Below are 21,644 nucleotides of genomic sequence, written 5' to 3'. Positions count from 1 at the left end.
AAATTTACCAGTAATTCAAGCACTTTAAGCAGCTTTTGGTTTTAGATTAATCTTTTCACATTAATCAGATTTGTTTAATTGTTAACGTTTATTAGTTTAACACTTTTTTATTTTAACTTAAAGGTTTTGGACATTTTTAACTTAAATTACATTTCCTGTTTTAACATACTTCTGCATCATGGATTAGAAATGGTTTATTTCAAGTAGTCAATACAGAAACAAACCTAAAATAATTAGTCAAAACTGTGACCAGCTTCAATTCTAAGACCATCTTCTTAAAGTTTAATAGAAAATTCCATGTTTATAATTTCAAATAAGAAATGTAAACAGTTTGAATTGTTTCACTTCAACTGAACAAAACCTGGCTCCTTATCTGGATCCTAATTGGTCTCGCTGACCCCGTGGGTCCAACCTGATTGGTTGATTCTGCTGTCAATCATCAGGGGGCGGGCCAATGTCCGGAGCTCCAATCGCTTATTGAAAAAAGGAAAAAAAAGAGAAAGTTTTCAAGATGGCGGAGTGGGGCTGCTTTGGAAAACAATAGAAACTCGGAGGCTCGAGGTTCCGAACAGAACCGAACCGCATACTGTCCAGTCTGCGCCCGCCCGGGAGGGTTTTATCCGCGGGGGTGACTTGGAACAAGTTAGTTGGACAGAATGAGGACGTGTTTAAAGGCTCCGGACCGGCCTCCACGCCGCTGGTGAAGCGGAGCTCTGCGAGCTACTAGCAGCTAACGGCTCCGGGATCAGCTGTTCCCCGGGCAGATGCTGTAGGAGCGGCGGGCGGCCTCACGGTGAGTCAAAAAAATCCTTTCCCGGTTCTTCTGCACCTCCGAACGCCGAGTTTGGACCGGAAGTGTGAGGTTCTGAACTGGACTTTTGCTGCCAGGTTTCTGAATTTGGTTAGCTGCTCTGCTCGCTGTTAAGCTAATGTCGTCAAGCTTCAAAATAAAAGTTTCAGAAAAAGTTCGAGCCCCTGCGGACTCCCGCTACACCGTCACCACACAGTGGTAGCCTTAGGCAGAACCTCCTGGGGTTAAAACCGAAGAGCCGTTTCCGTCTGACCGGTCTGCGGGGCAGAACTTTTTGAGTGGAGGAATGCGCTAGCTCCCCGAACCGACCGGGACTCTGCTGGAGCCCGGAGTGGGTTCGGGGGATCCGGAGCGGGTTTAGGAAACCCAAGGGCAGCGGAGCGGGTTCAGGAGACCCGGAGTGGGTTTAGGACCCGGGGTGGGTTCAGGAGACCCGGGGCGGGCTTTGGAGACCTCCAGCGGGTTTAGTAGACTCTGGGCGGGTTCAGAACTGGGGCAGTGACTGGAACAGGTGGGGGTCTCTGGGCAAACCCAGCGTGTGACGTGAATCACATGTTAGAATTGAGGGCTCTCTGTAGATGGGGTTTCTAGACCGGATGTGGTTTTTGAAAAGACTGCAGCTGGAGGTGGCTGCCCCCTAAACCCCGGCTCTCCTCCTGCTAGGGACCGCCTCTGTGACCGAAGCCATTAACGAGACAAAAGTTACCTCCATGGAGCTTTTGTAAAGGGGGAGGGGATGCAGAACCAGGGAAAGAGAAACATTCAGTTGCTGTAGATGAACCCTCAACCTCTCGTCCTGATTGATGGTGGCGGATTTGTTCATGTAGCTGTGATGGAGCGACTCCGCCGAAAGATCGAGCTCTACCGTCAGCATCAAATCAACTGCGAGAGCCGCTATGAGAAGGCCACGGTGGAGCGGCTGGAGCTGGAGCGCCAGCAGACCGTCGCCCTACATCAGCGGTGCCTGCAGACCAAAGCCAAGCGGGCCAGCAAGCACAGGCAACCCCCGCCCAGCGGCGACCAGGCTGGACAGAGAGCGGCGCCTGCCAGCACAGACCACGGTGAAAACGGAGGGATGGCACCGGAGCAGAGCCGAAACAGCACGCTGATGGCGGTGAGTGTTTGCTGAGACCCGCGGCAGGATGAGAAACACCCAGTACATCCCCTAATAAGGTCATAGACACCTGCACCTTAGGGACCTGGCAGGTGTGCGCTGGGACTCGGACACCTGGCAGGTGTGCGCTGGGACTCGGACACCTGGCAGGTGTGCGCGGGGACTCGGACGCCTGGCAGGTGTGCGCGGGGACTCGGACACCTGGCAGGTGTGCCCGGGGACTCGGACACCTGGCAGGTGTGCCCGGGGACTCGGACACCTGGCAGGTGTGCGCGGGGACTCGGACACCTGGCAGGTGTGCGCGGGGACTCGGACACCTGGCAGGTGTGCGCGGGCACTTGTTGGCAGGTGTTGAAAGTGCAAGGCTACAGTTTATGGTCAGACTATCTGACTATCTTCATAAATGAGCCAGTTTGAGGCCGCTAAAGTTGTTGCTTGTTTTGTTTTATTTTGAAATGATTCTGTAGCTTCCTGTTTCCCTGAATTTCCTCTCCATCTGTTTTCCACTTTGAAAGGGTCGTACATGAAATCTAGTTTAAATAAACAGTTTGAAATTGTCTGCAAATATTTTTCAGATGAAGATTGAAACAAAGTTTTGAATGTAAAAACTCTTGAAACACTTTACGTTTTTTAAATAGATTGCCCCCAACGACTCGATCCAGGGTCAGATTATCCTTCAGGACACAAAGATTCATCTTTGTGCAGATGAACCTACACAAGAGCTGGGACGCAGTTTCTGCTGTAAATGTTTCTGGATTCAATTCAATTTTATTTGTATAGCCCAAATTCACAACAACAGTCGTCTCGATTGGCTTCGTATCGGTAATTGAAAAAGTAAACTCAAAAGGATCATGAATACATAGAATTCAATAGGAAAATACTAAAATGAACTAACAAACTGACTAAACTAAACTGGCATCTCTGCCCTTAGACCCCCCTTCTCTGTAAGGAAAAACTCCTAAAAAAACGGATTGAGAAACCTCAGGGGTGATGGAGGGATCCTCCCCCAGGACGGACAGGCGATTTACCAGAACTCTTAGAGAAGAATTAACTTATCTAAATCTACAACTACATATATAAAGTCCAGCAGACGAGCTTCATCCAGCCGTGGTTGGGGGGACAGTCAAAGGTGTGTGAGTCGAGCCGGAGACAGGAACCACAGCCAGGTGTAGGAGCAGGAGCAGAGACGAGGTACTCGGTCAGGTACAGAGCAGAGACGAGCCAGAGATGAGCCAGAGGCAGGATCCACAGCCAGGTGTAGGAGCAGGAGCAGAGGCGAGGTAAACGGTCAGGAACTGGAGCACGGATGAACCAACTGGAGTCTGGAAGCACTCCCACTCCCCAGGAGGGGAAAGAGGGACAATACATGAATCACTGCACCAAACAGAGGCATGGAGAACTAAATGATAAATTATGATCAAGAATAGAGGAGAGGAAGGGTAGAAGTAGAAGAGAAAAGAGGACAGAACCCCAGTGCACCATAGTTACCCCAGCTTCAACTTCTAGCAGCCTTTAAAACAAATAGTTATTGATATTAAGTTTAATTTAAACACATTAACATTAAGTTAAATAATCTCTGAATACTATCTAGTCTGACAATAATCCTGTCCACAGAGGAATGTTTTCAGTCTAGCTTTGAATGTAGAAACTGAGTCGGCCTCTCTTCCATGAGCTGGGAGTTTATTCCATAAAACAGGGGCTTGGTGGCTAAACGCTCTACCTCCAACCGTACTTTTACTAATTCTAGGAACCACAAGCAGTCCTGCATTTAGTGAGTGAAGTGTTCTGATTGGATGGTAAGGGACTATGAGGTCCTTAATATAGGACGGGGCCATTCCATGTAAGGCCTTATAGGTTAACAGGAGGATCTTGAACTTGATTCTAGAATCAACTGGGATCCAGTGAAGTGAAACTAACACAGGAGTGATGTGATCTCTTCTGCTAGTTCCTGCTAACAATCTAGCAGCTGCGTTCTGAACAAGCTGGAGACTTCTTAAGGAACTCTTAGGACACGCTGCTAACAAGGAGTTACAGTAATCCAGCCTCGACGTAACAAATGCATGGATGAGTTTTTCAGCATCACTCTTAGAAAGTATATTTCTGATCTTAGCAATATTCCACAGGTGAAAAAAGGCAGTTCTGCACGCCTGAGATATGTGAGCCTTAAATGATAAATCCTGGTCAAATAAAACCCCAAGGTTTCTAACTGTGTTTCTGGATGGATGGATGGATAACTCAATTGCCTTTATTGTCACTGAAAAAATTACCGGTACAATGAAAAAGCTGTCCTCTAGATGGTGACTACAGGGAAATGATGAAGAGAGTGGTGGTGGCAAACATCTGCCCTCATCGGGGCAGAGTGTGGGTGTGGAAAAGCCCCCACTGCAGACAACACCGTTTTAAACAGGTGGATGGAAAATGCAACAACAGGCCCTCCCAGGACTGTGAAGGTGTTTGTTTTTTAGGGAAACTGCTGACGCAGTTTGTTGGGTTGCAGATCAGAAGTTGTTGGGCTGACATGTTTGAAATTCCAGAGCCGGCCGCTCACTCCAGGTCCACTTCAGCGAGGCTGGAATGTTTGCGGCTGAGCCAGTCCCAAATTCCTGGATGAGTCAGCATGGAGGGGGTGGATGTTTGCTGCAGGGGGGGCCAGACGTGCAGGGGAACACGCCTCTTAAATCCAACCAAGAGCGGCACGAAGATGGGCTCCTCCCACCGCCAACCCCACCTTACACTCAAATACCCATAAGCCTATGGTTCAGCTGCAGACACCACCACCCTTCCTAATGTCTGTTACCATGGAGACGAGCAGAGTCAGAGGGCTGTTTCTGCTTAAAGGAGTTTCCTGTGCAACACCCCCCCCCCCTCCCCCCAATGATCGTTGTTCTGGAAAACATTTGTCTTTCTAATTAAATGTTTGGGATCTGCTGGGATATGTCCCACTGATCTTCATCGTGAAGAAGACAGGGCCCCAGTCTGAAGGCTGTCTGAACTCACAGACTTCCTGGTTGTGTTTAGGCCCCTCCACCTGTCCTGCTTCATCTCAGCTCAAGTTTTCCTACAGGAATAAACCCTGGAGATATGGCTCCTCTGTAGATGTATCAGAACCTTCTAGACCAGGGGTCTCATACTTGCGTCCCGCGGGTTATTTGCAGCCCCCAAGATGATATTTTGCGGGCCCCGCCTTAATATGAAAGTTTAATGTCAATGCGTCCCGCCAGTTTGTTTGAACGACACTTTTTCAGTGTTGTGCGTGGAGCTGACGAACCAACCAATCACAGTGGGGTAAATGACTCTTGGGGGGGTGACAATGACCGGGCTTGAAAGCAGGGGAACATTTAAGGCAGGACACCTGACAGCCCCCTCCGCGGACCACATTTAGGAGTTCCCTACTTTCCTTTTAGAACGTATTTATTCGCTCGTCATTTTCTAAATACATGCAGTCAGAGCTGAACTTTGCTCTGGGGCGCACGGAGCCGGAGGAAGGTTACGGTTAGGCGCACGGCGGCGTATCAACCCCGACCAAACGGTTATCGTGCGCGGCTGTCACTGCAACCCACCGCTCCCCCAGGAGATGGTCAGCTGAGAATAAATGTCTCACACCTACATGCGTGACCGCTAACGGGGCGTTAACATTAAACACGTGTGAGCAACAACATGTAGTCTTAGACGCACTGAAATACGTGGGGAAAATGCAACGATAGACGCATTTAAGATGAACCAGCGCCTCGCCTGGATCGTTGGGGGGGGAGGGGGGGTGAAGGCGAAGCTGCAGCGGGACTGAAGGAGAACAGGAAGTTGGAGTTGTTTTTAACATTCAATTTAGTTTTAATATGCCTCTCCCCCTCAGTATGATCTCTGTTATTATATATTTTATATTTATTTGAATGTTTTGTATTATATGTAGCCTTTTTTCAATTCATAGCTATTTTAAATGATTTTAATTGATCACTCAACTACAAAAACCCATCAGGACACATGTCCCATAATGCATTGTTTTGTAGTCATCAGGGCAGCTTTCAGTCAGCACAGTAATACATTTCCAGTTGCGTGCATAGGAGTGGATGACCGGCTGCTATACAATAACTTATGATCGGGGTTTAAATGTGCAAAAGGTCATAAGATAGAAAATCCAAAAATGGTTTCTGAATTTTGTTTCTCTTTACTGATTTGTGGTTTAAAGAGTAAACTTTAAATAAAAACATTCAACACAGACTCTAAATAGGGAGCACATCCTCTCTGACTTCTCCACCTTAAATCTCAATAAGTCCAGTCCAGATTTCCTGACAGTCATCTTCATCCACACTGAGGGTCTCAGCTGTTTGGGAGAAGGGGCTGCCAAGTGTCCATCAGTAAGAAGAACCATTGATGGATTTATAGAACTGTAGAATTGGAGTCTTCTTCTGTGTTTAATGGTTATAACTCAATAGTGTTAACTGAACTGTGTTAATAAGGATGTTTAAATGAGAAAACAGCAGATATAGAAGACTGAATAAACAGAAATGTATTACTGATTTATTTACTTATTGATTTTTTTGTTCACGTTTTTTATTTGAATAACAGTTTTATGAGTACATTTTGTACGGAAAACAGTTACCGTAATTTCGGGATTATAAAGCGCACCCGATTACAAGCCGCATCCACCCATTTTCACGTGTTTAACTTCTTTTGTACATACATAAGCCGCGTTAGTATACAAGCCGCGTGCATTACGCAACATCGTCAGCCCGACAAAACGTGACCTGACTCCCAGACTGAGTGCAATTTATAAGCACACCGTGGGAGGAGACAGTATTGCGTCAGCTCATGTGTTTGAATACGCCCACATCTGCCAAACAGCATGGACCTCAATTCTGTTCACAAGTTCCTCAGTTATTTTTTTATTTTTTATTTTTTTACTTATTGACAATCTAGGTATCATACATAAAATTACAAACAGTAACCATATAATCAACATTACATCCCTCAGTTATGATGAGGAAATTTACATCTGCGTTTCCCCATTTCCCATGAGTCTTAGGGGCTAAAGGCGGGTCTAATCCCCCGCTCGCCACACCGTTGTCAGTGTTTAAAGAATGAGCAAGGAACAGCAGTGGATGGAGGGGAGAACAGGAACAGCTCTCCTTCCGCTTGTGTCGCGGCAGCATTATGGTAGTAAGCGGGCTGGTTAAAAAAACACACTAGTAAAATAAAGCAGCGGCGACTGAAAAGCGTGCGTCAGAAGTTTCCTTCCACAACAAACACTGTAGCTCCGCGCTCGTGTCTGTGCAGAGCAATCAGACTTAATACAGTACGTTTTGTGGATGAGGGGCGGATGCGTTGTTACGTGTGGGAGCCTTCAGACTGCCATCGGTCCTGCAGCTCAATGTGAACGAGCAGCAGGAGAACATGTCTCCAGCTCACGCGGCGGCTGTGGGTCGGTGTGAGCTTTTCAAAGCAAAATCCCGCTCAGTCCTTAGAAAGCCGTTAAAACAGTCATGTCGATTTGTGTTTCCAGTGGTGTCCCGACAAAATAAAGGCTGATGTTATTCCCACATATTTACGTGCAGCCATGCTGCAGATTGCAGCTTTTCTCGCATGGATTCATGTTCATCCAGGCTAAATGTTGTTAGTGCATGTTAGCCTTCACCTAACCGTACGTTCTGCCACAAAAAAGCACTGACCACACATATAAAAAATAAAATGATGAGCGAACAGGCGCTTCATAATAACCATAACAATAAGAAACGTACGTTTAAAAGATCATCTCGTATATTACGGAGCTGCTAATAGATGGGCTAGTGTCACTATGACTCAGAGGTAAATTCACTCCTGAGCATGCGCTGTTCTCTCCGTCACGCAGGTGACCGGCTTTTCCAAACCCGTTGGTGATGGTGGATTTTTCACGCTGCTTTTAACGATTGCTTTAAACTTGAAAGCTGCATCATATTGTAGTGGCGATCCACGTGCACGTTGGGTCTAATGGCACCAAAGGATTCTGGGATGCGGCTGGGCATGCGTGTTTCTTTTTGTTGAACCATGACTGAAGTGTCTAAGACCTGAAGTCAGATCCATGCTGTTTTAGAGGTGTGTTGAAAAACTAATGACTTGATGCTTGGAGTTGGATAAAGCATTCAACCCATGCTCTGAGTTCGAAAGTACGTTCATGGCGGCCGTCAATGAAATCCATAAATTAGCCGCGTCACTGAATAAGCCGCAGGGCTGTAAGCGCAGGAAAAAAGTAGCGGCTTATAGTCCGGAAATTACGGTAATAATAGAGTATAGTTAACAGTATAGTACATGTTCCATACAAATGTATTGGCTCTCAGACACTCACAAGTTGCGATGTGTGTGTGTGTTGAAGTTGCGGCCCTCCCTCAGGTAGACCCTGCCTTCAATGGCCCCCTGGCAAATTCAGTTTGAGACCCCTGTTCTAGATGGTTTCAGGTGTTTCTTACCTGTGTCTTCATGGTTCACCTGAGCGTTTGCTCACAGAGAAGCTCTGGTTAACTGTTTGCTGCTTCAGTTGCAGGAGACGGTGAAGAGGAAGTTGGAGAGCGCCGGTTCTCCGCTCAGCAGAGACCAGGCCAATGGCTACGGTGAAGGTTTTCCTCCCAACAAGAAGCCCAGTCTGGAACACGGCACCCCCAACGGGCCCCTGCTGGACTCCAAACGGGGAATCAGCAACCTGCTGAACTTTAACGGGACCAATGGGGGGTCCGTCAACTCAGCAGACAGTGTTCAGGAGGGAGACTTGGACTTCCACCGGAAGGAGATGAAGCAGGAGCCGGAGGACATCCTGCCCATCATGCCCCCGTCCGTGGGGGGCAGCAACAGCCTGATCCCCGACCTGAACCTCAACGAGCAGGAGTGGAAGGAGCTGATGGAGGAGCTGAACTGCACCGTCCCCATCGAGGACATCCAGGACATCCTAAATAACGGCTTTGAGGACCGCAAAGATCCTCTGGAGCTGGCGCCCAGCCCCACCGGAGGGGGGGTTGTGGGGGGAGCAGCAGGAGTCAGGGGAGGATCGTCCTCCAAAGGTTTGATTCCCCCAGATTTAGTCTGTGTCAAGACGGAGTTTTCCCCAGCGTCTGCAGCCTTTGAGCAGGACTCCCACATGGGCTCCCCCCATGTCATGTCCACCCCTTCTGGGCCTCTTCCTCACCCGACCAGCTCCCCCGTCGCCTCCTCTGCTTCTTCTCCAGCTCTGTCATCCTCCCAGTCCGCTCCTCCTCCCAGACCACACCACCTCCCTCCCCCGGGGCCCCCGGTGTCCAAAGACCTGTCCCCCGCCCAGCAGCTGCAGCAGCTGGCTGCCCAGAGGACCCAGCACCTCCACGGCTCGCTGCAGCCACAGATGGGGGCCAAGTTCCACAACCAGGGTCACCAATCCCACCCCCCTTCCTGGACTCAGATGGTCACCACCTCTCAGGGCCCCCTAGTGGGCTCTTTTGGCATGGACAAGCCCAAGAGTCCGTCCACGTACTCCCAGGACTTCAGCCCGAATGCCCCGAAGCAGCTTCTGATGGCCCCCCAACAAAACAAAGGTTCTCCAAAGGCGGGGGGAGGCTACTTACAGCGCCCGAATGGCCCTCCCAGAATGATGAATCAACTGTCCGCAGGGTCTCAGCTTAGTCACCCGCAGACCTCTGTGTCTCAGGTCTCCTCTCAAATGTTGAACTACAGCAACACGGAACCTCTGAGGCACTTTGAGATGGCCCCCACGCCACAGCGGCCCCCCAACACCCCGAGCAAGGCCGCCATACTGCAGCTGGTGCGACAGCAGCACATAAAACCCCACAGCATGGGCTTCCGGCAGCACGGTCCACACGCACAGGTACACACGCACAGGTACACAAGGACAAGTACACACGCACAGGTACACAAACAGATACGCACGCACGCATGCAAGGTACACACGCACAGGTACACAAACAGATATGCGCGCAGGTACACATACACAGGTACACGGGAACGGGTACACAAAGACAAGTATACAGGCACAGGTACACAAACAGATACGCACACACGCAGGTACACACGCACAGGTGCACAACCACAGGTACACAAACAGATACACACGCAGGTACATATGCACAGGTACGTACACAAGGACAAGAGTACACACGCACAAGTACACAAACAGATATGCACCCAGGTGCACAGGTACACACACAAGTACACAGGGACCAGTACACACACGCAGGTACACATGCACAGGTACGTACACAAGGACAAGTACACACACAATGGTACACACGCACAAGTACACAAACAGATATGCACCCAGGTGCACAGGTACACACACACAAGTACACAGGGACAAGTACACATGTACAGGTACACACGCACAGATACACACGCACAGGTACACAAGGACAAGTACACACACGCAGGTACACATGCACAGGTACACACGCACAAGTACACAAACAGATATGCACGCAGGTACACATGCACAGGTACACAGACATCGGTTTTCTGAAGCGCTGACAGTTTTTCACAGAACAGGTGTTTCACTTCACACTGCAGGTGTGACTCACCTGGACAACAGGCAGGTGGAGCCTGTTGGAGGCAGCTCAGATACAGAACTTCCTCAGATTTACAGTAAACAAACTGGTCTTCCAGAAGAACCAGACTTTTGTGTTTTCATGAATTGGTCCGTATGTTGCATAAAGGTGCTAATACAGGTGTGTAAGGGGGGTGGGGGGCTGGCACCCTTTCATCTCCAAGTATTTCTAGACACGCCCACTTCCCTCGGTTTCGTTATTTTTTTTCACAGGGACAGAGCCCGAACCTCTACACTCCTTTCAACATCCCCCATAGTTTGGGTAGAAAGACCGTCTCTAGATTCTGATCTAAAGCTGAGGCTCCTGAGGTTTAACAGTAATCCACTTGATTATTGACAGCTTTTCATCGTCCAATCGCAGGAGAGCTGAGACCCAGGGGGTCGACCTCAGCTTATCAATTGTCAATTATGGCCCACAGGACCAGAACAACTACCCAGCTCCTCCTCACGGCCCCGCTAACGTGTCCGGGAACAACCCCTGTGCTGCCCAGCCGGCTGCGAACTCCGCCGGAGGTAACCATGGTAACGCGCCCTACCTGAACAGCCAGGCGGCGGTGGCAGCAGCTCTGAAGCAGCAGATCCTGGAGCAGCAGAAGAAGCAGCAGATCCTGCAGAGGCAGCAGCTCATGGCTGAACAGGTACGACTCACCTGCAGCTTCTGTTCTTCTGAGTGAACAACTAACTCGAAGGGGGAACCTCTGAGCTTCTATTTGTTTGGGGGGGGGGGCTTAGCCAGCGTTTCTCCTCCATGACCTGACACTGCAGTCATTTTTAGTTTCACCGATTTAAAGATGAATCACCTGAAGGAAACTACGTCTCCGTGAGACGATCATGTGAGACGAGATGTTTCTGCACCGTTAGACCCAAATCCAATCACAGTCCAGCTTCGTGACATGCTCTCATCTCTGCTCCTTTGACCTCTGACCTTTCTCAGATGCTTTCTGACAGGAGACGCCATCTACTGCTCTTCTAATGTATAGAACCTTTTGGTTCTTCCTGATGATGCAGTTCTCCTGTCAGTCACTAGAGGGAGCCATCTCACCAACCAAAATTTTAGCCTTAAACAGCAGATGTGCTTCTCTGATAAAGAAGTGCATTCTGGGATCTTCTCAGAGGGTCACTGTCTCATGTGTGTGTGTTTGTGTGTCTACCTGTGTGTGTGTGTGTGTGTGTGTGTGTGTGTGCTGGCGTACAGGAGAAGCGGCAGCAGGACCAGCAGCTACAGCGACACCTGACCCGACCTCCTCCACAGTACCAGGATCAGTCCGGACCACCGGCCAATCAGAACCAGTTTCCTCAGCAGCAAGTCGGACAGTTTCCAGGTGGGTTTCCAGCGATGACGTGCGGTGAGGCGCTGACGTCACCAGTCAGATGTACAAACATGTGAACCCTACAGAGGAGCTTCTCCACCGTTTGATTGACAGTGGTTGAAGTGGGATGTCTAAATTGTCCTTTTGATCAGTTTTCTTCTGTTTAGAAACAGTATTTTCACATTTATACTGAGCTTTCATGAAACCCAAACTCGGCAGCAAATAATCCCTGTACGCACTCCGAAGTTAATACTGGCCAATTGTGAGCATTTGTTCTGTTTGAGGGGCAAAGGTTAGAGTGCTACTCGCCTGAAATGGTCATGTTTCTTTACTGTCTGCATGTGAGGCGCGACCCAGAAGTTCTGGAAGTTGTGTCTTGGATGAGAAAACATGTTGGAGGATGTCATAGCTTTAGTTAAATGAACCTTACTGAATCTACTGTTCAGGTCAGCTGAGCTCATGTCCCAGGAGCATAGAGGGCCCTCACTTTAGACACGGAGGAAGAGGAGCTGTTTAAAGCGCTGAACTGCTGCGACAGATCATTGCAGACCTTAAAATAGAAAGTCACATGACATCATTTAAGAGTTTTTTCACTCTACAAAACCTTTCCAGCACCAGGAAGTGTTGCTGCTTATTCCCATCAACAGCCCTGTGAAAACAGGAAAATGACTTGTACCTTATTTGACTCTCAAAGTAGCTGCTAAAATTGGCAACTGGTCGAAAGTCTCGTTCTAAAGCGCTGCTTGGTTCACCCAAACCTCTGAGGGACGTTCAGTTTGTCCTTTACCCGAGTCCTCTAGAGTGGAATCACACCTACAGGAAACTGAGAAAAGCTGAGAAATAAAAACATTCTAATACATTTGAAAAGTATAAAGCAATTTGTTAAGTTCTTTGTCCAAATATGATGATCAGGTGCAATAACTTATGTGTTTGGTAGCTGAAGCATTATATTTGCTTCAAATAGACCCGGTTCTGACTAGGGATGGGTATCATCAAGGTTTTAACGGTACTACTACTCTTAGTGATACTGCTTATCAATCAGGTATTTTAACAATACTCTTATCGATACTTTTTGAGGACGAAAAATAAATAAATATTCAAAGGGTTTAGATTCAAAGGGTTTATTATCATATGCACAGTAAAGAAACGGATTTCCCTGCACAATGAAATTCTTTCTTTGCTGTCTGCTCCGAATGCCCAAAAGTATAGAGGAAACAAAACAATTCACTCACATCATACACACAAAAACACAAGATGTCGAGTGGCAGTTGTAAAAGTGCAAATGTGCAAAAGTGACAATGACAGTAGCAGCAATTAGGATAAGCAAAGGTGCAGTTTGTTTTTTCCAGACTCCAGTCAGCTGTTAAGAAGTCTGATGGCAGAGGGAAAGAAAGAGTTCTTGAGTCTGGTGGTCCTGCACTTCACACTCCTGTACCTCCGTCCTGAGGGGAGGAGAGTGAACAGTCCTCGTTGCGGGTGGGTGGGGTCCTTGATGATGGAGACAGCTCTCCTGCAGACCCTGCGTTTGTAGATGCTCTGCAGCGAGGGAAGAGGAGTCCTGGTGATCTTGGACGCAGTCTTTACCGCTCTCTGCAGGCGTTTGCGGTCCATGGCGGTAGAGCTGCCGTACCACACTGTGATGCAGCCGGTCAGGATGGACTCAACCATGCAGCTGTAGAAGTTGCTGAGGATCTTCGGGGACATGCCGAACCTCCTCAGCCTCCTCAGAAAGTACAGCCGCTGATGAGCTTTCTTCACCAGCTGTGACGTGTTTAGTGTCCAGGTGAGGTCCTGGCTGAGGTGGACCCCCAGATATCTGAAGCTGCTCACCCTCTCCACTTCCAGACCTCGGATAAGAAGCGGCTGATGAGGGTTCCTCTTCTCCTTCCTCATGTCCACTATCATCTCCTTTGTCTTGTCTGTGTTGAGGGTGAGGTTGTTGTCCCCACACCATGTCACCAGACTGGCCACCTCCCTCCTGTAGGCTGCTTCGTCCCCGCCAGTGATGCGTCCTATCACAGCGGTGTCGTCGGCAACCTTCAGGATGATGTTGTCCTTGTGAGAGGCCACACAGTCATGGGTGTACAGGGTGTAGAGGATGGGGCTGAGAACACAGCCCTGTGGTGTGCCAATGTTAGAGATGATGCTGGCTGAAGTCCTGTTCCCTATTCTGACAGACTGAGGCCTGCCAGTCAAAAAGTCCAGGAGCCAGTCACAGATGATGGGATGTATTCCAAGGGAGAACAGTTTGTGGGTGAGCTTGTGGGGAACAACCGTGTTGAAAGCAGAACTGTAGTCAATAAAGAGCATCCTGATGTAGGAGTCTTTATTCTCCAGGTGTGAGAGGGAGGTGTGCAGTGCTGCAGCGATGGCGTCTGAGGTGGACCTGTTGGGCCGGTATGCGTACTGCAGGGGGTCTAGTGTGTCTGGGATGCTGCTCTGAATGTGGGTCAGCATCACTCTCTCAAAGCACTTCATAATGATCGGAGTGAGTGCCACTGGCCTGTAGTCATTCAGGCAGGTGGGAGGGCTCTTCTTGGGGAGGGGAACAATGGTTGTGGTCTTGAAGCAGGAGGGGACGACTCTTTGGCTGAGGGACAGGTTGAATATGGAGGTGAGAATGTCTGTCAGCTCGTTAGCACATGCTCTGAGGGCTCGTCCAGGAATGTTGTCCGGACCGGTTGCCTTGCGGGTGTTGATCCTCCTCAGGGCTTTGGGCTGATGAGACGACTGGTGGGGGTGAGGGGGGTGTAATGGTCCAAGAGTATAACGGTCCCTCCGTGTGGGGGGTGGACGTCTCAAAGCGGGTGTAGAATGCATTGAGCTCGTCGGGCAGGCTGTCTGCAGCACTGATGGTGCTGGTGCTGCTTCTGTAGTCCGTGATGTGCTGTAGGCCCCTCCACATGCGGCCAGAGTCAGCAGTAGAATAGAAGCCATCCAGCTTCTCTCTGTACTGCCTCTTTGCTGCTGTGATGGCCTTTCTCAGACCGTACTTCGCAGCTTTGTACTCGGACTCATTGCCAGATGTAAATGCAGTGGAGCGAGCACGCAGCATGTGACGTACATGGCTGTTTATCCAGGGCTTCTGATTAGGAAACTTCCTGACTTGGATGGTGGGCACAATGTTCTCCACACAAGTGCTGATGTATCCAGTCACGTAGTCAGCATAATTCTGTATGCTGACAGAAGAGTCCTCCAGAGTGGCTGCAGCTTTGAACACATCCCAGTCTGTTGTCATGAAACAGTCCTGCAATGTGCTCTCAGTCTCAGGGGTCCAGAGCTGAACCTGTTTGGTGACTGGATTAGATTGTTTGAGTCTTTGTCTGTAGGCTGGGTACAGAAACAAAGAGATGTGGTCCGAGTGTCCAAAGTGGGGGCGGCCCTGTATGCACCCTTTATGTTTGTGTAAACATGGTCCAAGATGTTCTTGTCACGAGTGGGAATGTCAACATGCTGGTAATATCTGGGAAGTACGGTCCGGAGATTGCACTGATTAAAGTCGCCCGCAGCAATAAAAACAGCATCAGGGTGAGCCGTCTCTAGAGCGCTGATGACGTCATATAGCTCGCCGAGAGCCGCTGCAGTGTTGGCTCGCGGGGGAATGTAAACAGCAGCTAAAAACACGGCTGTAAACTCCCTTGGCAGGTAGTAGGGACGGCACTTTAGCAACAAAAACTCCACATCAGGCGAACAGTGCTGGTGAACAGTCCGTACGTCCCCACACCACGTGTTGTTGATAAACACACACACGCCGCCCCCCTTCGCTTTACCGGAGGCTGCTGTCCGGTCTCCCCGATGAATGGAGTGCGTCTGTAGCTGCAGAGCGGAATCTGGGACGTTTTCCGAGAGCCACGTTTCGGTGAAGATCAGAGCGCAGCACTCTCGTATTTCCCGCTGTGTCGTCGTCCTGGCTCTTAGTTTGTCCAGTTTGTTGTCCAGAGACCGCACGTTGGCTAGCAGGAGGCTGGGTAGCGGGGGTCGGGTTGCACGGGCTTTTAGCCGAGCGTGGAGCCCCCCCCTCTTCCCTCTCTTGCGGCGCCGTCTCTGAAGCACTCTCCTCGGGTCAGCTGGTTCGCAGGAGGCCGGCGCGCCGGGGGCATCCCGATGGCTGTGGCGGCGGTGGTCAATAGGGCGCACAATGAATTGCAGGTCCGGAGGTATAAATCCGTTAAATCCAATATGATGCAGGTCTGCAATGTTAAGCAGTGTCTGCCTGTTGTATGCCAGTCCTGCATGGCATCTGTGCAGCGCAGTAAACACAATAAATACGCAAAAAATAACAAAAAGCTGTAATTCTGGAGCAGCGCGAGCAAACACGTCCGCCTCGGGGGGCGCCATGATGAAGAACATAAAGAGTTTTATTTCCTCATTATGCAACAATGTTTTTTAACAAAACATTTTACTTTATACATTTTCCAACTTGAAAAGTAAAATACATGAAGAAAGAAGTTTTTTAAAGAAAAATAAACAGCAATTTTTTGACATATTGCTGTCATGATGTAAATCTAAAACAATTTAAATAAACGTTTGAGTTCACAAGATCTTCCCAGAGAAAGTCTCTGCTTCAACGTCTGCGTCTAAGTCTGACGCCCGTGTTTCCATCTCTTTTAATTTTTCGTTTTTATATAATTATTTTTCGTTATTTTACTGTATTACTTTATTTATTTTATTTCTCAACTAATGACTCATCCGCGATGATCCAGTATAAATTGAGGGGAAGTGACTTTAACAATAAAAGTAACAAACAAAATAGAAAAGTAGTCCACTCCAGCACTTGATTAGTCAAGTGGACCGGTGGAGCGCAGACCTACAGCCCGTGTTAGCATACTGCTACACGGGCTTCTTTCCAGCTCCGGTCTTTAACAGAAAAAGCACTGACCACACGGATTAAAAATAAAATGATGAGCGAACAGGCGTTTCATAATAACCGTTACATTAATGAAAGCACGTTTAGAAGATAATCTCGTATATGACAGAGCTGACATGTCTATGTATGTAGCCGCTCGGCGGAACTCATTTCCTCTTCCTGTATTTCAAACCCTACTGCGCATGTGCGAATGATTTATTCCAACCGAAAGTGTGACCCATGTGAACGTTTGTTCTAATCTGAAAACGTTTTTCTGGGCCCATTTACACGGTTGAATTCTAATCCAACCATTGATCCCATCAAGAGATTTTGCACATGTAATCGCGGCTTATGGTGTTGACCCGCAGCTTGGGGGGGACGTGGCATCACGATGGTGTCTCTCCATTGTGATGTCAGTCACCCATCACGACAGACGATGGTATCGTCAAAATTAGACCCGTCCATCAGATCTTAACAGTACTGCGGTCTTGAAGAATGTTGCCCCAGGGCTCGTTTAAAACCGGGGCTCGGTAGCCATCCCTAGTTCTGACCCGGATCACTATAAACCTGCAGAAGGTCCAGAAAAATGTGTTGCTGTAGACTGAAGCACTCTGGACCACATGGTTCCAGGGCTGCAGGACGTGGCCAATATTTGAAACGTTATCCACTTTCAGATAAACATGAACAGAAAATGTTTGCATTTCTGTTTGAGGTTTGGCTGACAGGCCAAGCAACTGTTCAGCAATCAGACAGTGCATGTTTCATTGCATTCTGGGTACCAGCTTGTTAATGCATGTAAGTAGTTTCTGTAGGGGTCTGAAGTAGTCTGTAGCGGTCTGAAGTAGTCTGTAGCGGCATGAAATGGTCTTTAGGGGTCTGAAATGTTATTTAGGGGTCTGAAATATTCTGTAACAATCTGAAGTGGTCTGTAGCAGTCGGAAGTGGTCTGTAGGGGTCTGAAATGGTTTTTAGGGGTCTGAAGTAGTCTGTAGGGGTCTGAAGTAGTCTGTAGTGGTCTGAAGTAATCTGAAATGGTCTGTAGCGGTCTGAAGTGATCTGTAGCAGTCTGACGTAGTCTGGAGCGGTCTGAGGTATTTTGTCGCGGTTCGAAGTAGTCTGTAGCGGCCTGAAGTATTCTGTCATGGTTTGACGTAGTCTGGAGCGGTCTGAAGTAGTCTGTAGCGGTCCGAAAAAGTCTGTAGCGGTCTGAAGTAGTCTGTAGCGGTCTGAGGTATTCTGTCGTGGTTCAAAGTAGTCTATAGCCCCTGAAGTATTTTGTCACGGTTTGAAGTAGTCTGTAGCGGTCTGAAGTATTCTGTAGCGGTCTGAAGTATTCTGTCGCGGTCTGAAGTAGTCTGTAGCGGTCTGAATTGAACTGTAGTGGTCTGCAGTAGTATGTATCTGTTTCCAAGTAGTATGTATCGGTCTGAAGTATTCTGTCACAGCCTGAAGTGCTCTGTAGCGGTCTGAAGTAGTCTGTAGCGGTCTGAAGCAGTCTGTAGCGGTCTGAAATGGTCTTTAGGGGTTTGAAGTAGTTTGGAGCGGTCCGAAGTAGTCTGTAGCGGTCCGAAGTAGTCTGTAGCGGTCTGAAGTAGTCTGTAGCGGTCTGAGGTATTCTGTCGCGGTTTGAAGTAGTTTGTAGCGGTCTGAAGTAGTCTGTAGCGGTCTGAAGTGAACTGTAGTGGTCTGAAGTAGTATGTATCGGTTTCTAAGTAGTATGTATCAGTCTGAAGTATTCTGTCACAGCCTGAAGTGCTCTGTAGCGGTCTGAAGTAGTCTGTAGCGGTCTGAAGTAGTCTGTAGCGGCCTGAAATGGTCTTTAGGGGTTTGAAGTAGTCTGTAGCGGTCCGAAATAGTCTGTAGCGGTCCGAAATAGTCTGTCGCGATCTGAAGTAGTCTGTCGCGGTCTGAAGTAGTTTGTCGCGGTCTGAAGTAGTCTGAAGGGGTCTGAAGTAGTTTGTCGCGGTCTGAAGTAGTCTGAAGGGGTCTGAAGCACTCTTAGGTATCTCAAAGATGAGTGCTGACACTCTTTTCTCCTCAGCTTCTCAGCCAATGGGGAACTGCAGCTCCATGGGAGTGACCAACAGCAGTTCTCGAGTCTTCTCCCAGAACCAAAGCATGATGGGAATGACCATGGGGCAAGGGGCTGGCCCTGGAACAACTGTAGCTCCACCCACAGCTGCAAGTCAGGCCGACATTAACCTGCCGTCGTGTGGTGGAGGAAGTGGCGCCGCCGTGGACTCCCTGTACAACAACATGAACCTACAGCACAGCCTGCAGCGTCAGCAGATGGGCCCCATGAGCGCCCCCTTCAGGCAGAGCCTGCTGGGCCAGCAGCACCTGAAGCAGCAGTCCAATGCTGCCATGTTAAAGCAGCAGCAGCAGCAGCAGTTGGCCGCCGCCCGCATGCCCAGCACCATGCAAAGCACTATGGCAGGCGGGCTGCAGGGTCAGATGCAAGGAGGTCAGAGCGCCACCTGGCAGCAGCAGCAGCAGCTCGCCAACCAGCCGACCTCCGGTAACCCCACCCTGCCACCCAGCGTCTTCAACAACCCCTCCAACGCTTTCCACATGCAGCAGCAGCAGCGCATCCCCAAGATGTCCTCGGGGTCCGTCTCCTTCGCCTCCAACCTCAGCGGGCTGCCCATGAGTGGTCTGAACCCCGGACAGCAGTTGATCCAGACCAACATGGCCGCCCAGCAGAGAGCCCCGCCTCCGGCCCAGAATATGGGCCAGCCTTTGGCCAATCAGCAGCAAGCTCAGCAGCAGCAGGCCAACCAGAGCCTGTCTGACATGGTGGCTTTTGGACAGCAGGTGAGCGGGCGGGCGGGGCTCCAGTGTAACCAGGGTTACCAGATGAGCAGGACGGCCAATCAGCAGCAGCAGCAGGTGTCCTTCGGTTACAACGCCGCGTCTGGGAGCTTTGCCGCCGAGAGCGAGCTGGTGGACTCGCTGCTGAAGGGGCAGGAGTGGATAGCTGAACTGGACGCGCTGCTCGCCAACCATCAGTAAGTGTCCACGCCTAAGCTGAGTGAACCGCCATCCACTTCCTGCTGTAGGCGGGACTTGAGTAAATGTGGGTGGGGTTTGTCTACGCCCTCATCTGCGGAGCAGCTGCTTCCAAAAGCGGCCCAATCAGCAGACCCATCCGGCTGGGTGTGGGATGGCGGCTCTGGGCTGGGGTCAGAGAGAAGAACAAGGACTGGCTCTGCGGACCGTCTTAGAAGCTGGTACAGGTGTTCCGGTCCGTACGCGGTGTCCTACGCTGGTCTTCAGTCTGAGGAGACGACCCGAGTCCAGCACCAGTCTGTGTGGATCTGATGATCCGGGTCTGGATCAGCTCGCACTAAGACTACTCCTGAACCTCTGGCTCAGCGCTAAACCACTGTATTTGCCCCCACAGCGCCACCTTCAGGCCGGCAGAGCCCTGCAGCCAGACGACCCGTTAACGTTTCTGATGAGGTGAGGTCGCTCTGAGCCCAACGGGAAGAAACGGTGTGACTCGTGAGGAGGCGGAGTCACTTTAAATGACCTCCCCTGAATTCTGGAGTCTGCTGTTACCAACTTTACCGTTTGTTCTGGACCAACTAGGTGTTCTGATTCAACCGGGACAAACCCACTCTGACACTCAAAGAAAACGGGGTCCTTTAAAGTTTGACTCCCTCACCTCCATCTTTCTTCCTGAGCGCGTCCAGAACCTCAGGTGGTTCTGAAGGTCCAGCTGTCTGACAGGCTGCAGGCTTCCTGATCTTCAGAAACACGTTTGGGTTCTCCTGATCCGTTTTGAGGGAAGGTTCTAGCAAAAACCTGCCTGAGCCCTCAGCTTTTATTTTAAACTTTCTTCCTTTGGATTTACTGAAACTCGTGACCCCCCCCCCAGCACAAAAGATGACCTTTAGCTTTTTGTACGTTGACCATCGTTTAAATGGAGCAGAAAAACTCCTCTGGACCAGAACCAGAGCCCAGTTTGTTCTTCCAGACGACTCGTTTGTTCAGGGGTGAGAGCTGGCTCCACCCAACATGAAGGGCGGGTTCTGGTCCGCTCCCTGTGGGCTCAGAGCGGCCTCAGCTGGCGGGTTCTGCTCCGGTCAGGTTCTGCCGGTTCCTGTGGGCCGGGCTGCTTTGGGGGGGCTGTTTGTAAATGCCTATAAATATGTTTTGTATGTAAGCCTTTCCTAACGATCTGGAGAAGATAGAAGTTATTTTTATATATTGCAGCAGATTTTTGTAAGTATTTTATACTTTTGATATGTTCTCTGTAAGACAAGAGTATTATGTAAAATATAGTTCTTTAGAAACACGCCGCTGGTGTCTGTGTTCTGAGCGGACAGGAAGCGTCTTTATGGACGTGACCTTCAGCTGGATGCAAATATGTGTGTAAATGTAAATGACCCCCCACGCACACACACACACACCCACACGCACACACAGCCTCGACTCTTCATCGGTGATCGGGGGAACTGGCCTGCAGACGGTCCGTGTGAGACGTCAGCTGCTTCCTCCTGAAGCGCCACCGGCTGCCGCCCATCACAGCCGTCGCCATGGAGACTGGGGTTTGGACAAACGGCCCCCCCGTACGGTGGCCTCGGCTGTGGGGGCTTCAGGAGGCCAGACGACAGCCTCTGAACGTCCTGCTACCGGAGCCCAGAAAGGCCAAAAAAGAGAAAACCTGAAAAAAAAAACAGTCTAAGCAAAACCTGCATCATATTTCCTTTTTCAGAAATGCACCAAACATTATTTCATGACCAAAAGAAGGACTGGAGGCTTCTGCTGATTTTACTGATAGCTAAGAGCTTCGTTGATTGAACGGTTGCCGTGGAAACGGGTCACAGTCATGAAGAAAGTTGTTTTTTCTTACTACAAACGTTAAACACGAGTGTTTGCTAAAGATTCTGAAGAGGCAAAAAAATGTTGAAAACAGCTGATGGAAGAGAAAGTTCTGCAGAATTATCTTTCCCATTCATTTGGGTATTATGGGATGTCTGTTTCTCTTGTGAATGACTGAAGAACAT

The 21,644-nt window shown here is 49.4% G+C and overlaps 1 protein-coding gene across 2 annotated transcripts; it reads left to right on the top strand.

The window, feature by feature from the left end:
• The first annotated feature begins 486 nt into the window (after positions 1-486).
• maml1 (mastermind-like transcriptional coactivator 1) lies at positions 487-20,933 on the top strand. 2 transcript variants are annotated; one of them, XM_023959422.2, is made up of 6 exons: positions 487-793; positions 1,639-1,925; positions 8,431-9,744; positions 10,896-11,114; positions 11,672-11,798; positions 18,674-20,933. In XM_023959422.2, the coding sequence occupies exons 2-6, from the start codon at positions 1,644-1,646 to the stop codon at positions 19,642-19,644; spliced, it is 2,913 nt and encodes a 970-aa protein (XP_023815190.1). In that variant the 5' UTR covers positions 487-793; positions 1,639-1,643; the 3' UTR covers positions 19,645-20,933. The 2 variants fall into 2 exon arrangements, with proteins under 2 accessions (XP_023815190.1, XP_023815191.1); XM_023959423.2 differs by having other exon boundaries at positions 496-793; positions 8,437-9,744.
• The last annotated feature ends 711 nt before the right edge of the window (positions 20,934-21,644 follow it).

The sequence above is a fragment of the Oryzias latipes genome, chromosome 10 (assembly GCF_053564925.1).
Source record: "Oryzias latipes strain Hd-rR chromosome 10, Olatipes_Hd-rR_3.1".
In the NCBI taxonomy this organism is placed as follows: domain Eukaryota; kingdom Metazoa; phylum Chordata; class Actinopteri; order Beloniformes; family Adrianichthyidae; genus Oryzias; species Oryzias latipes.
This window is presented reverse-complemented; position numbering and strand designations above follow the sequence as displayed.

Coding starts and splice junctions, on each gene's coding strand:
- maml1 (XM_023959422.2), top strand. CDS start 1,644: ATGGAGCGACTCCGCCGAAAGATCGAGCTCTACCGTCAGCATCAAATC. Junction 1,926..8,430: donor GAAACAGCACGCTGATGGCG/GTGAGTGTTTGC, acceptor TTGCTGCTTCAG/TTGCAGGAGACGGTGAAGAG. Junction 11,115..11,671: donor AGCAGCTCATGGCTGAACAG/GTACGACTCACC, acceptor GCTGGCGTACAG/GAGAAGCGGCAGCAGGACCA.